This window comes from Glycine max, chromosome 18 (genome assembly GCF_000004515.6).
Source record: "Glycine max cultivar Williams 82 chromosome 18, Glycine_max_v4.0, whole genome shotgun sequence".
NCBI lineage: Eukaryota > Viridiplantae > Streptophyta > Magnoliopsida > Fabales > Fabaceae > Glycine > Glycine max.
Window position 1 is genome coordinate 9,212,248 of NC_038254.2, and position 16,638 is coordinate 9,228,885.

At 29.2% G+C, this 16,638-nt stretch overlaps 2 protein-coding genes across 2 annotated transcripts; both read left to right on the forward strand.

Moving 5' to 3' along the window:
- Positions 1 to 3,760: 3,760 nt before the first annotated feature.
- Positions 3,761 to 4,578, forward strand: LOC100527268 (stigma-specific STIG1-like protein). Its single transcript, NM_001250354.2, has one exon. It carries the CDS (start codon positions 3,876 to 3,878, stop codon positions 4,338 to 4,340), a length of 465 nt encoding a protein of 154 aa, NP_001237283.2. The 5' UTR covers positions 3,761 to 3,875; the 3' UTR covers positions 4,341 to 4,578.
- A 5,084-nt stretch (positions 4,579 to 9,662) lies between these two features.
- LOC121174069 (pyridoxal phosphate homeostasis protein) lies at positions 9,663 to 13,746 on the forward strand. Its single transcript, XM_041012307.1, has 7 exons — positions 9,663 to 10,049; positions 10,188 to 10,254; positions 11,327 to 11,373; positions 11,663 to 11,750; positions 12,261 to 12,394; positions 12,631 to 12,729; positions 13,301 to 13,746. The coding sequence occupies exons 1-7, from the start codon at positions 9,825 to 9,827 to the stop codon at positions 13,373 to 13,375; spliced, it is 735 nt and encodes a 244-aa protein (XP_040868241.1). The 5' UTR covers positions 9,663 to 9,824; the 3' UTR covers positions 13,376 to 13,746.
- Positions 13,747 to 16,638: the final 2,892 nt, after the last annotated feature.

Sequence of the window (16,638 nt, forward strand, 5' to 3'; positions counted from 1 at the left end):
GTTGCTTTAACATGGACCATTTGGCAGCAAAGAAATAAGATAGTTTTCCAAAATGAAACCTTCAATGGAAGCAAAGTGTTGGATGCTACAGTACTCCTAATTTGGACATGGTTCAAATCTATGGAGAAAGATTTTGTATTACACTTTAACCAATGGTCCACTAATCTAAGAGCAGATTTTTGTACCTAGGATAGGATAGTAGGGGCTGGACATTTATAATATGTTAGTGCGAAACTAGCTCGATTCCTTGTAACAACCAAAGGAACCAGTTGGATACATAACCCTCATTTTGTATATTTAGTACCACTGGTACTCCTAGGATATATATAAAATATCTAATTTTGTTGAGAAAAAAAAATGATGACATAACAAGAAGTCATATTCCTAAGATAACCAAGAGAAATCACCTTTATTGAAAAAGAAGCAAGTCAAAGGTTAACAATCACTCTCAAAGTGAGGATATCAAATATTGAAGTACTAAGTGATTCACATCCCTAACCAAGAATGACTTGAAAGAAAACAATTGACGCATATATATCAATTTTACTTTCATGTTGATTTTTTTTAAAAAAAAAAGACTTTAGCTTCAATATGGGTTTAAAAGTATATATGACAAGACATTTTAGTTAATTTTTAATTTTGTTTATTAACTCAAAAATTTACTTAATTGTTCTTTTTATCCAAAGCCCCTTACCTTAGTAGTTAGAGGTCATACATGAATGACTTAGTCTCTATGATGAGAAAGAATTAGGTTGTGTTTGGAAATTCTCTCTGGCACCGCTTAAACAATCGAGCATAAGGAAGATCCAACATTGAAGTCCGATCATGGTATGACTCCCTTCTTTAGAGGCTTTTAAGGCTAACTCCACAAGTTGGTATGAAGATGATGGACTAGCACTAGTCCAAGGCAAAGTCAAGTAAATCATGCATTTTTTTGTGACACATACTTAAAAATTTAAAGGCACTTTAGTATTTAAGTCAACAAATGAACCAATATAGTAACAGGATATAGAAAGTGAGTGGTTCTAGTAACCTATACTTGTGCTTTATTTATATAAAATTGAAATGCAAGGGAGCTACAACATCTAAGTGCAGGTGAATTTTCCAGAATGCAAACATTAAGAGTGTGTTTGGTTTGCAGTTGACAAACCTTGAACGTCCGTTCAGCAAGAAGTAACAAAATCATTTTTGTGCATTGAAAAATGGAAATTTCGGTTTGCATCCTTGCAAAGGGGTTCTCAAGCACACACTATATATTATGAAACTTTTAGCATGAAAAGTGTAAGTAGATATTGAAAATCCTCTGATTCAAGCAACATATGGAGTAGTGTTGACATATTCAGCTATTTGCAGGTTACTGACACATTGTGGCTCGAATAACCCTCGACCCAACTAAGGACTAGCTAAGCTAATTTGGACCTTCTTTCAACGGGGTGAGGCCTAGTGGGTTGAGCCTGTTTAATTGACTGGGAACAGACTTTAAATTGTCAGAATTATTACAACAAACTTTAACAACAATATATCAGACGTATGTTGCTTTTATGCAGATTTTTGTAATAAACTAATAATACGCCTTTAGCATTAGAATATTTCTTATATGTGTCATGTGTGTGGTGGCAAAATTAGGACTATCGTGTCTACATATTCATGGTTCTAGTCTTGTTTACATTTTACGTTTTTCTATGTTGATAAAACAAATTATTGCAATAATGAAAGCACAAGGACCTAAAAACTCCCTAGTCAAAGCAAAAAACAATCGGTCCAATATTCAAGGTCTATGTATCGATCAACCTATATTAATTATAAGGTGGCATTTGGAGCTCTTATATAGTAAATAGTTGCAAGCCCTTCTTTCAATCTTAATTGCTGATATTTGTTTATAAAAAAAAATTGTTAACGGGTCCTCAAGACATTATTAGTTTAAAAATAAAAAATAAATATTTATTATAAAAAAACGTAAAAAAATGTCAAAATTTATATACCCTAACAAAAATATTTTTTCTTTTAATTTCTTAATCAATACTTAGCATTTGATCATAAAAAAATGTTCATATTTGTGTGTGGTTTACACATTGCACGTGTACTAATACAACTCAAGTTCATTTTTTGCTTAAAGAAAAGTGGTATTCATAATGAAAATGCATCCAAATATATACTCCCAGAGAAAACACGAATAACATGTTGAAGCTACCGATAGAAGCTCACATAAAGGATTATTGTGTGTGCAAACTGCAGGCAATTCCACTTGTTAATTTACAGCTACGTACTCAAGACTCAACTAGACCATAGATGTTAGGAGATTTTTTTGAGAAAAATTGTTTACCAAACAAAAAAAAAGTGACTTCAAGAATTTGAATCCATACCTATAATGAAGCATGAGAGTATATTTTACTATATGTGTCTAGCCACATTTACATATAACATGAATTCTTGAAGTTTAGTTAACTTAGATAACGCATGCTTTAATTTGCCGACACAAAAATTGGTCAGATCAGTCCCACGGTAACCAGCCTTTCAGCCTTTGGACCCAAGTTTGTTTTAATTTAATTGGTGTTAGCATGTTAAACACGAAGAAGCGTAGTAACTGGATTTTGAGTTTCTGGAATTTGTTAAATATAAGCCCTTAACGTGTATGGTAAAGGCCCTTTGCTTATCATAGCAGCGTGTGCCTTAATTTCTTCAGGCCGTCCACTGCGGTTTCAACGTACAAATGGTGGCTGATGATGATGAAAAGTCATGATTGCCCTTTGACTTTCTCAAGAACTAATTAGAACTGGATACATGGACTAACTCGATCCACGGTTAAGTCACTCAAGTGCGTCATTGGTTCTCGGTTTTTCACTAAGTTGATTGGTTCTATGTTTAGTTTATTGTACATATTTAATTTTTGAGTTATTTAGAAACTCACAAATTATCCTAAATAAATTAGTTTTTATTAGTAAAACATCGTGGGTATTTCTAATCCATTAGATCAGAAACTAATTTGTTTATGGTGTGTTTATGTTTATGGTGTGTTTATCGTTGATCCAAATATTTTTTACACAAAAAGAATAAAAATACATCATCAATATATCTTTTTTAAATTTAAAAGATATAGATTAACTTAATGATTAAAGGATATTTAAGAGGATGAAAAAATCGTAGGTTTAAATCTTTCTAATAAAAATTAACAAATAAACAAATAATATTTGTTGATAAAAAGAATAATTTAAATTTGGCAAATGCTAAACCAATATGCTTTAAGGATATTGGTTAATAAACTTAAAATAAAAATATTTTTATTAAAAAATAAAAAATTATATTATTCTTAATTTTTTTATGATTTACACCATAAATATTTTTTTTTAATTTCTTCATCAATATCTTAAAGGTAGGTAGCAAGATCCTTTAAACTTTATGTGATTCAAACTTTCTTGGGCACGGTTACACATAAACCACTGTCCACAAATGGTAAACCCACCTTGCACAAGTACATAATAAACATGTTTTCATCATATAACTCATGAACCGAAGGGTATAATAGACCATACAGGAAAAAATGAAGTTTAAAAATGATGGATACTGTAGTGCTCAAGTTATATGAGTGGCGGAAGCTTTTAAAGGTCAAACCAATAGAATACACACTAAAATTACATCACACTCTTCCAATAGCATGCACCATGCAACAACCTCCCCACCTTTTACCACTTTTGCGGCGTCAACTTCTCCCTTAGTTCCCTACTTATAAACCCTAGCCCTCCCCATTCATTTTCTACCATCCATCTTCCCAAGAAAACAACACACAAAGAAGAATAACAATAACACACTCTTCTCTTCGATCATCTCCCTTTTCTCTGAGAGCTAGCACTCCTTCAAACTTTGATCCTGGCAAAGCCATGGGGTTCCTAAAAGCAATATTCATCATAGCAATAACCATGGCTTTGTCCATCACACTCACAATGAAAACCATCACTCATCAAGAGGAAGCAAAACCACCCTTTGTGCACCATGATTTGCCCTCATCAACCCCTCATCAAAAGAATCTCCTTCTTCCTTCCAAGAGGGTGAGTCGCTTCCTCGCTCAAGTGAAAAACCCTAATGCTGCTGATCACTGCAGGAAGGACCACGAGATTTGTACTTTGTCGGGTGTCAAGAACTCAACATGTTGCAACAACAAGTGCATTGATGTAGGGTATGACAAGCACAATTGTGGGGCATGCAAGATGAAGTGCAAGTTCACTGAGGTATGTTGTAGAGGGGAATGTGTTGATACCAACTTTGACAAGAGGCATTGCGGGGAGTGTAACCATCGGTGTGAAGTGGGTGCATATTGTGTCTATGGAATGTGCGGCTACGCCTAATAATTAAGCTTCATGCATGAGTCCCCAATACTATGTTATTATTATTATACGAGGTTTGTGATTTTTATTAAAAATGTTCAATAAAGTAGACCACATTTGTGGTGGTTCTCTAAGGTTCTCTAACCAGAAATACAATAGCATATAGTACCTCTTAAAGTTATATTGCAATCTTCTAAGTGTTTCCTAAAGCATAATTAATGCTATTCTCCAAGAAAATAAGTATATATCATCTCATCACACATTGTGACATGTTATGTGTTCTTTTTCACATTTCTTCTTCTTGATATATTATACAATGGATAGAGCTAGATAATCAAGACTACGAGAATGTGACAGAATATAATTTGTTTTGTTCTCGTTGTGTAATTAACTGAAAATTATTTTACTTGATCTCACAGACTTGATTAAATTAAGGTTGGAGTATTTTCTTATAGTTTCTTTTAATCAAATTTCGTACATGACTTACGAAAAAAATTACTCTTATATACACAAATGTTCAATGAAACATAAATTAATTATTGATAAAAAAAACTTCATATTCTTTTTCTCAAGTCCCATGTTTATTCTTCTCTTTGAAAAAGAAGTGTCAAATATAATCCATTCGCAATATATTGTTTAAATGTACAGTCACTGGTTGGGAGCACCATGCATCGATATATACGTACGCAGCGCAATTATTGGTGATTTTATATTACGATTTCGATCAAACTTTTCGTGTGTGTGCATTAAAGGTGTATTTGAATTATGCCCAAAAAAGTTTATTCCCGAGCTATACTTTGATTTTATTTATAATAAATTTTATTCAAAATTAACTATGAAAAGTAGTTTAGTGTTTAGATAAGTTAATTGAAAATGTCTAAATTAATATATTGTCTGAATAATATTAAAAAAATGTTTTATATATACTAAGATCTCAAATCAATGTATATTATAGACAAATAATGACCTTGAGTATATTTATCTCGAGCTAAATTTGGGTATTGAGTGTTGCTCAATCTTTTTTATATATATAAATTTGGGTATTAGAGTAAATTCCTGATTTATTTAAAATTTGTTGAATATTGAAGATGCTCTAAGAGTTGTGGGTAAATTTGGTAAAAATACGAAGACTACAATTCAGAAAAGAGTCATTTTTCAATTTGGAGTGTAGGATAAATAAAGTGCCACGAATCTGAAAACTTATCATTGAAGATAACAAATTGTCCAGCAAATTTAAGCGACCTTTATATAATTAACTACTAGTTATTAAATTGTTTCTGAAAAACGAAGATATCCAACTTAGTATAGATCAGAAGCAAATGCCATGGGCTTTTCCTCGAAATTCGCTTGCATTCACATGAATGCAGCCAATAGATCAGCTCCCGAAATCCAATGGATTTTCGTGCAAATGGGGCACGTCCACATGCATTCCAGTGTCTTCGTGAAGAAGATTATGAGAAGGGTAGTTGATCTTTCACTCTCTCTTGGAGGACAATTGTTTTATAATTGATCGATTGATCTTTGATTGTTGTTGGTGTCACACGTTCTTTTGTATTATTAAAAAAACAGATGTTGAAGTGTGTGATAACTGATAAATAAGGCTCAAAACAACATTTTTTTCTGCCAACAGAAGTAAAAAAATAAAAATAGCGGCTACCGGTCGGAGAGAATTTTGTTCTCCATAATAATTATATTTGATTTAAATAGGATTGTCTCTAATAAAAAAATATTTATGATCTAAATAAAAGAACAAGTAGAATGTTGATAAAAATTATTAAAATATTATTTCTAAAAAAATAAATTAAATCAAATCAATCCGTAATAAGTCAAATTGATTTCTGGGTTTAGACTTATTTTAACCTCTTTAATAAAAATAAAGGAAGTACATTGTACATGATAAAAATTTATTTTTATATAATTAAAATCATAATAAATAAATATTTTTGAATATATTCTAATTTGTAAGACTAGATACATTGTTATCACTCTTTTTAAAAAGATCTTACTTTTATGACATTTACACAAATTTATCTTGATAGGAGAGAATGTGTAAAAAAATAATGTTAGAGAATATATAACAACTTATATCTTGCATGGATATTAAGTTTACAATTTATATTTTTAATATATTTTTATATTTTGTATATAAGTATTTATTAGTATATATGCATATAAATATTTTAAAGATATATTAACATAGTTAAAATTAATATATATCTTTTATTATTTTGATTTATATAAATATTTGGTTCCAAAAATATTATCTTCTATAAATAGGTTTGCATTTGTATATAATTTAGATTTAGATATATACAATTTTTTTAAAAAAATATTAATAATAATAATTATATTTTATAATTATTAGTTTTTTAAAAAAATGTTTTTGTTATAGAGGAAAAATGAATAATATGGATAAATAATATAAAACAATCATTACTTTAATAAAACCCGTCTTAAATGTATTTATATTTAATATTCTAAGGTGGTTTTTATCAACATTTTAGAATGAATGTCGTAAAGTGTTCTTATTTTTACAATAATTACAAAGATGTCACCGCACATCTTTCTAAGGCGATTCTTTTATAGTTGTGTAAAAATCTTGTTGTAAAATGACATCTTTGTAGTAGTGGTTGTCTTTGTATTATTTTTTCTAGCAATTATAAATAGTACAAATATCATTACTTCTCATAAACCTAATAGAAAACCCTCGACAGTCATAGTCTTCATCACCAAAATCACGCCTTCGCTTCGGTCCTCCTCCTCGTCAATACAATAAGGATCTCTTTCTTTTTATTTTCTCATATTCCTCATTCCTTTAGGTTTTTGTTTCTTCAATCTTAGCTTGTGTAAATTTATTATCATTTCTAGCTCTAAACTAATTTTATGTTTCTTTCAAAAAATTTGTGGCACAACGCATGCTCAATCTCTTGCTTTTTTCTTCTTTGCTCGGTCTGACACTCGGTAAATTTGTCCCTGCTTATTTTTATTTTTAACATATTTTAATTAGATTGCAATGATATTTAAATGTCCTAAAAGAAAAATAGAAATTGACTAATAATGAACATGAATAAGAATAGAGAAATATAAATGTTGACATTCATCTAATATCAACATATTTGAATTAGATTACACTGATATTATATTTGTTATGCTGATATGTTTTCATGCTAAATCATGTTTATTTATTTTTATTAATTGCCTAGTACAATGGCCGTTGTTATTCTCTTTAATTTATAGCTAGTCCTTGTAATAATTCCTTGCAAATTGTATTAAATATGTTTCCATATTAAAGACCATTTTTAGATATCTTGTTCATTTGCATAGGATAATTACTCATTTACATGTGCTTGTTGTTGTTATCCCTCTGGTTGTTACGTCAGTATTTTATATAGTTACACATCTTAGTGAAACATTCCTAATTGCAAATTTTTTAATTTTCTTTTTAAAAAACAAATATTTTTATTTTATTGTAAGTGGGTTGGTGGATCAACTCGTGATGAGGCGAGCTAAGATATTTTTTTCTGGAATCAATTTTATGTGGGTAGGATTGACCCATTTAAGAGATGAATTGATGTGAGTTGAATTTATCAAGACTTGTTAACTCATTTTTGATAACTCTAGTTCTTATTTATAAGATTCAAATTAAAAGTAATATAACTTAATCCATTTTGTATCTTATATTAATTATTTTTAGACTAATGTATCTCTAATTAATTATACTGAGAAATAATTAAAAAAAGTATTAATAACAAAATAATTTAAAAAATATATAAATTTAGGATAAATATATTGTTATCACCTTTTCTAATCCCGATTAGGTCATATTTATTTTTAATCAAGGATTGTGCAAAATAAAGGATAAAATGTGGTTTAGATACTTATTTTTTGGTTTAAATTTATCTTAATCCTTATACTTTTAAATTAATGATTTGGTTATTTTATTTTTTATCACTCGTGTAATAATCAGTGTCATGCATTGGTGTTAATTAGTAATATATAATTTTTTTCATTTTTGCAATGTATTTTTAATTATTTATCATAATAATTATAATTATTTAAATGTAATTAATTTAATAATATTTAATAAATATAATAATTACTTTAATGACATCGATAAAAAAATTCAACAAATTTAAGAATACATTGAATAAAAATCTACTTTTTATATTATTGTATGTTTGTTTATTATTCATTATTTTAAGGCTTAATTTTAATTAAGATTTTAGTTTTAGAAATTTAGGATAAATTCAGTTTTTGTCTCTCAAATTGAAGAAAAAAAAAGATATTTCCCAATTTAAAAACGAATTAGTCACCTTAATTATCTATAACTATTAATGATGAAAATTATCTCATTTAGTATACATATTTCTCGATGAATAATTTTATCTTTAAACTATTTCTTAAATTTTCAAAATTTTCTTCTAATTTATATTAACTTTCCATTAGTTTTATATTATTAATTTTTTTATTCTGTCATTTTTTTATTAAGTATATTTAACTTGTATTTTTTATTATTTAAAAAATTTAGAGAGACACTCTTTCCTAGTTATAATTATTTAAATCTAATTATCTTAATGAAGTATATTTAATGATTTTTTGATCACTTTAATATTATAAAAAAATATTAATCACTTTAATTACATCAACAAAAAATTTCAGAAAATTTAGTAATTACATTAAATAAAAATCTAATTTAGCGGTAAGAAACAAAAAAGTAAATTAAAATTGATAAATAATTAAGAATATCAGGTATATAGGTAAAAATTTAAAAGACATTAATTTGATACAATAAAAAAAGAATTTTCTTACTAATTGTTTGTGAGAATAATCAGTAAAATTAATCCACATCTAAATAAGAAACAAAGTACGGAGTATTTTTTTCTTACCAAATAAGAAACAAAGTATTGAAATTATTTATAATGTGCATTGGATCATTATCTAACCTTCACATTTTACTGCAAAATGACGTTAAATTCTTTTGACAAATGCAACCGCTAATAAATTAATCATTCAATTATAAATTTATTTTTAATTAAAAAATTATTTTAGACTATCATTCAATTATAAATTAATCATTATGTAAAATATATTTATTAATTTTTATAATAATTATTTTAAAATAATGATTTTTTTTATTAATTTAGCTTGTAAAATTGTTATATGTCGTTAATATGTGGTTATTAAATTCTACTTTTTTAAACATTTTTTATTAACTAAAAATTATAATTATAAATAAGTACGATTACTTATTTAATGATTTTTTATTTTGCTATTTTTAATTAAATTTGACTAATAATGAAACGTATGCTAGAAAATAGTGTACTGCTTACATTGAGAAATTAGATTGAAAATCAAATTCATCTCTATCCATTAATATTCAATACTCTTTTTTCTTTTTTTCTGGCTCCTTTGGCCTCTGTTCTGTGTTCAGTCTTCAACCACCTCAACACATAGACGACGCGCCACTTGTTTTTGCTCCAAACCGCCCTCTGATTCCCGAACCCAATGACTTCTCCGCTGGTGGCGGAGGGCGCCGCCGTCACGGCGTTCCGATCGGTGATGCTCCGGGTGCAGCAGGCGGCGGAGAGATCCGGGTCCAAACCCGACCGGGTCCGGGTCGTGGCGGTTTCCAAGACGAAACCCGTCACTCTGATTCAACAACTCTACGACGCCGGTCACCGACACTTCGGCGAAAACTACGTCCAAGAAATCATTGAAAAAGCTCCTCAGGTGCTGCAATAATCACCTCTCTCCTTTTTTTTAAAATTGAAATTTTATAAGTTTATAATTAAAAATAAAAATGCTACGTTATTTTCGTCCTTTGTTGATAGAAATTTCTGATAATTTGGTTTTTGGGCATGCCTGCAGCTTCCCCCAGACGTTGAGTGGCATTTCATTGGGCATTTGCAAAGCAACAAAGTCAAAACACTTTTGGGTATTCTTTTTTTTTTCTTAAAGAATTTTGTTTCTCAATTTTATTTTATTTTTTTCGTTTTATTGATGTGGAATGAATGCGCTTCTATGCTTTCCCTGGGAGTTGAATTGAAAATGTGGCTTTTGATTGCTTTTGAATTTGATATTGGCATCATATCGGAGCTTCTTGTTTTGCATATATAATGTAGGAGACTACCTTGTTTTTTAGAAGGACTATGTTAGCAAACTACCTCCTTTGGGAGTATTTTAATAAAGAGTTTAATTTATATGCTCGGTCAGTCTAAAAATTTTACACTATCAATTTCAAGCATAGAATATTTACTCTTTAGTGAATCTCAGTTGTAACATTGCCAAAATACTTTAAAAAAAAAAAAAAAAAGAGTTTGATAGGAAAGCGTGGTCAACCGATCAAAAATGATCTTTAATACAAGTTTTAAGATAGCTATTATAAAAGTTAACAAACTTACCATGCATGCAGTTTGAGATTGGATGACAGTGTAACAAGCACCTTTACACTATCAGCATATATATTATTTATTCAAAAAATAATTGGGAGTATATTAATACATCTCTCATTTTTTAAAGAATATTTTATTGTGTTACACCACTGGGAGTATTTTAAAAAATCCAAAGTTATAACTTGTTAACATACTTCTAAAAAATCCATACAATTGATTTTAATTTGATTCTAATAAATACTAATTTTTGTTTTGAAAATGAGTGACACAACACAATTACCACTTTTGGTCCATTTACGTGATGATTATTTTTGTTTTAATCCCTATATGCCATATGAGCACACCATACCAATCTCATGGTGTTGTAACAGCAACAAATGTTAGAGATGAAATAGGGACAAAAATTCACATTTAAAGGTATTTGGTCCCATTCCCTGTTCAATTTTGCTATCTGAGTTGGGTGCAAAGTTTTGGACATCATTTCAGTTGGCTCTGTACTTGTTGAATATATTGCTATAGTTGTGTTATGTTGTTCTCTTGTTTGAGCTTGTTCAGTTGTTCCTTTCTTCAGCAGCCTTGTATTAGATGAATGTTAACCTTGCATACTTTATGCAGGTGGAGTTCCAAATCTGGCCATGGTTGAGAGTGTGGACAATCAGAAGGTAGAGATGTAGAATCAATGTTACTTGTAGCTCTTGGAGATATGAACTTGTTGCTGTTTATTTTATTTTATGCTCTAATAAAATTTGAAGGAATCTAGATAAATATGGTCTTCATGTTGTGCTCAATTATTAACTATGATTTAGCATTGCTGTTGCTGTGGTCAAGGTCTACACCTAGCAAACAACTAGTTAAAATTTCAAAACTGTGATTTTGTTACAGCTTATTTTTAATGAATATCATTAGCTATTTGACAAACCTTAAAGTGTTATTGTACCTCTGGAACTGCAGATAGCAAATAATCTTGACCGTATGGTATCAACCCTTGGAAGAAATCCTCTGAAGGTTTTGGTGCAAGTAAATACAAGTGGAGAAGAATGTAAGTTCAGCTTAAAATAATGAGTTACTCTAACTTCTTGTTACACTTTTTGGATCTTATGAGGTTTCCTCACTCCCTTTGGGTGTGAGGCAAATTCTTGCTTGAGGTATTGGAAATCCTTTCTGTGTATATTGTAACTTGTAAATTTGTGTTACTGACTTGTCTTCACGTACTGAGACTTCTTAATTTGGCATCAGGGAATTGTTATTCGTATTTAGCTCTTTAGCGTTTTCCATGGAAATCCATCAATTCTAATATAAATAATTCAAATATTTTCCCCATATCCCAGGTTATTGTATTTTAGATAATGACACAGTAATGTTACTTAATTAGTCACTGATTGCAGCTATTCTGTCATTGTATGTTAACACAATGTATCATATTCTATTATGTCTTGGCAGTTCATGTACTTTGTTGGCATGCATTATTTGTCAGAGTATATTAAAATGCTCTTTTTTCTTACATATTTTACATAAATAAACTTTGTTTATTGATTATTGTATTTTGCAGCCAAATCTGGTATTGATCCTTCCGATTGTGTTGAGCTTGCAAAACATGTGAAATTGAGCTGCCCAAACCTAGTGTTCTCTGGCCTAATGACGATAGGAATGCCAGACTATACCTCAACTCCACAGAACTTTCAGGTGATAAATTCTATTCTTATATTTTGAAGCATGTAGATAACTCCTTGAAATGGTGTTTCTTGTTTGTGAGAACTTATTTCAGAATTATATTTCATTTATTGCCGTATTATTGTTTTATTGAAAATTGATCTGCATTTTGCCATCATTTTGATGGTTTTGTAGTTCAGTTTTATGTGCCTTGTATTCAAAATTCTATTTGTCTATTTACTAAGGTTTTCTCCTTTGTTAAAAATCAGACACTATCAAATTGCAGAACTGAAGTATGCAAGGCACTTGAAATGCCCGAGGAGGAATGTGAACTGTCAATGGGCATGTCTGGTGATTTTGAGTTAGCGGTATGGAATAGTTTACTAAAGTTATTTAGCAGTTCAAATTTTCTTGATAGTTACGTTGCATGATTGCACCTGCAATTATCTCAGTTCTGGATGCTTTTTAGCTCATCAGGGAATGAATTGACGATTATCATAGGAATGGGGTTCTTTGATACTTGATGTGATGATGATAGTGTATGAAGATTCCTAACAAACAACACACTAACATATTCTTTATTATTGAATAGAATTCAGACAGGTCCCACTAAATAAATGAAAATCATTAAATTATACAGGGGGTAAGACCCACATCATTTAGTGAACCTCTCATGAATGCCACCCAACAATAGAGTAATAGATAGCTTGTTGTTAGCATTTTTTATGGTTTGTAGATATTGTTATGATGACTCTGGCACATTTCTTTTAATTAGTATTGGTTGTGATTGTGAAGCATTTTGGAAGTACTTATTGATAGATAAGTTACTAGAGTCCTTTTTTTGAACTACTTTTAAGATTTCTCAACTAGCTGATGTTCTTTTACTCTTGATCAATTGTATACATGCAACTGTTGAAAAATATCTTTTTGCCTTTTCAGATTGAAATGGGTAGTACCAATGTAAGAATTGGATCCACAATATTTGGACCGAGGGAGTATGCAAAGAAACAGTAATAGCAAGAATTGGATCCACAATATTTTCAGTTTTATGTGCCTTGTATTCAAAATTCTATTTGTCTATTTACTTATATACTGACTGTATACCTTAACACTTTGTAATTGATACGATGGAATTGGTAATAATAAAGTTCATAGTTGGTCTCTACAAAAAATGCTAACTAGAGAATGTGTGCGTGTACTTGTGTGAGTGAGACTGGGAGGGAGCGTAACAAATACAGTAAAATGGTATATAGTTGCAGCATACTATACATAATGTTTGGTTCCTGTTTCTAGCCGTGTCTTTTTTGTGGATTATAATTGTGCTGTAGGATGTTTTTGGTTCTTATCTCGCGTAAGAAATAAATATGTTTTGCTTCAAATTTTAATTTGCTATCTAGTTTGCATTGTGATTCATCTTGATGATCCTGTCTTGAAGCAAGCAATTATTTTATTCTGCTAGCTAACTGGAATATAGCTAAAGCTAGATGCTTTTTTAGCTTCGAATTATGTTTTGCAGGCCAATCCATGGTATTATTTGTACACTTGAAATTTATTTATAATGGGGGTTTAAAGATCATGTTATCATTTTTTATGTTAAATATATGTATAAAATATTCATTGTGGGTATTTTTTTAAAGTTTAATTGGAACACAATCACAGTGTAAAGATTCTTTTACATGAAATTATCATATAATTGAAAATTGTTGTCTTTTGTAACTAATATTTTTTTTAGGGATGTCAAAATGGTTTGAGCCTACTGGATTAACATAATTATCCCAAAATTAAACATGATTTGTGTTAATAAAATTTACCCTCGGAACTAGAAATGAAATGCGATGAATATTCAATAATGAGCTCCGATATTTTGACAGCTGCACAGTAACATAGAATCAGTAGACAGCTGCCTATGCGGTACTTTCTTTCTCTATTCTTTATTGAGTTTCATATTTTATTTAATTTTATCTTTAGAGAAAACTTTAACGAGGGAAAAGGAAAAAAAAGAGGTTCACCAAATAGATGAGGTTCAGTCCCTCGATACAAAGCACCAGACTGAAGGCTTATGAATTTTTTTAAATCGGCAAAATAAATTTTATATATATATATATATAATTAAAAGGGTACCTGTGGTACCATCGTATGATTACATAGATCCTAAAAACCGGTTATCTCATATTACCACTCTACTGCAGGTGTGATAAGATGGAAAAGAGAAAAAGATAAAGATCGGGCATATAATTTAAAAGTTTATGCTTATATAAATGATTAATGCAAAATTTTACATGAAAAACCATATAAACGTTTATGCAAAGGATTTCCTTATGACTTGTGCTTTATGATTCATGTATATATGTACACGTTAAGGCACTCACCAAGACATCGTCTCACTAGTTTAGTTTCAATATTCCAGATTAAGTAGGAATGAAAGATATTATGCATTAGACTTAAAGATTATTACGTCTTGATCTTTTATACTTAGAAGTTGTGTAATATAGGCCTAGTGTGAGATGCTAGTTTATATTGTTTTTGTTAAGGGATCTACCCTTCGTCTGGAGATGGCATTACATAGGGAATTATGATTATATTTTGGAAAATTGTATGTACAAGATTTATATCCTTAAGAAATGTCAGGTCATAATGTACGATTCTATCTATTTTCTTATACTTTAAGTGAAGGTAATTCTTAAGGTGTTACACTCATCCTTTCACCTATCAAGGTTAATCTATTGGAAAAAAATTCAAGTACTGTATTGGTTAAAAATAAAAACAACATAAAATATATATATAAATAAATTAATTATTAGATCAAAATTAATTATCACAAAATTTATTATCTAAATTTACGTACGTATTAAATATATATTAGAAATTTTAGTGTTATATATAACGATATTAATTATTTTATAATATAATTGACCTATTAACTCAGTTGGTTAATAATGCAAAAGTCGTAGGTTTGATTTGTGCTTAAGTCATTAATTTTAAATTAATTTGTAAAATATATTTTTGAAAAAAAAATGAATTGCCTCCTATCCATATCAGATTTATGAATTACTCAATCTATATCAATTTTATAGAAAGATAAAAAGAAAATTGTGCAAATTATGTTAAACGTACAAGTAATTTGCACCTCACTGTATATATGTTGGTGAGGTGAAGTCATGGGCAATGTTGGCTATCAACTCTCGATGTACCTTCCTTGAAAGCAACCCTTCTAGTATATATATCTGGTACTTTGGGTATAAGCCATATTGTATATGCATTATATAAATAAAAATTAACTGAATAACTTATTAATTAATCATTGATCATACATATAAAAAATATGTCAAGATACACAACGAAAAATCAGCAAACTAAAAAGAAAATGAACTAGACTGCATTGGAGAAAAAGATGCAAAAACTCACTAAAAACACAGAAGATTGTAGAAGAATAAGTGAGTAGATGAGAGAGGATGTGAATATTGAAGAAGGGGTGGGGGAAGGGGAAGGAAAAAAGTTTTTAAGAGGAAATGAGTGTGTGATTGAAAGTAGTTTAAGAATTATCTAAATTTTCAAAACATATAAGGGTGTGAAGAGTAAAAATAACGGTGCCAGTCGGCTTAGTTCACGAATCAATTAAAAGTCATAATTAAAATGTTTTCTAATGAAATGAAATAGCAAAAAAAAAGTTCATTTATAATTATTAATATTTTTACACTTCTAACTTAACATTTTACATATGTTTATAATTAAATTATTTTTTCATTATAAATATGTTCTTATCTTATATTTCATCAACTTTTTTCCAATAGTATTTTCTATTAAACATTAAAATTTAATTTGAAAAGTTCATATCCTTTTTCCTGTATCATATAAATACATGTTTCTAATCATTCCTAGGGTGTATTTTCAAAGGATTTTAATTTTTCTCAATGAAAAAGTCTTATATATTTAATCAAAACTTTTTAATTATAAAATTAATTTTTATAGTATTCAATTGGAGCACACTCGATATGATGTTAAGATAATTTGAAGAAATGACGATTTTGGAATCTATATTTGATAGTGAGATTTTAGGAATAATTTTTTTATCACCATGTCATTAGTGCAGAGTATTCACCCATCTTATTGAAAATTAATCTCTACTGAAAAATCTGATTGACCATCTTTAGTGAGATTTCTCTTCTTTCATTAAATTTTTTTCATTCGCAAGACTCAAACTCAATACTTTAATTAAGGAGATCGAGTTCAGAATCACTAGGACGATCAACTTGTTGGTTATATACATACAAAATTGG

Excerpts from the sequence above, each read along its gene's own strand:
- LOC100527268 (NM_001250354.2), top strand. The coding sequence starts at position 3,876 with ATGGGGTTCCTAAAAGCAATATTCATCATAGCAATAACCATGGCTTTG.
- LOC121174069 (XM_041012307.1), top strand. The coding sequence starts at position 9,825 with ATGACTTCTCCGCTGGTGGCGGAGGGCGCCGCCGTCACGGCGTTCCGA. Across the intron at positions 12,395-12,630 it reads CAACTCCACAGAACTTTCAG|ACACTATCAAATTGCAGAAC; the intron begins GTGATAAATTCT and ends GTTAAAAATCAG. Across the intron at positions 12,730-13,300 it reads CTGGTGATTTTGAGTTAGCG|ATTGAAATGGGTAGTACCAA; the intron begins GTATGGAATAGT and ends TTGCCTTTTCAG.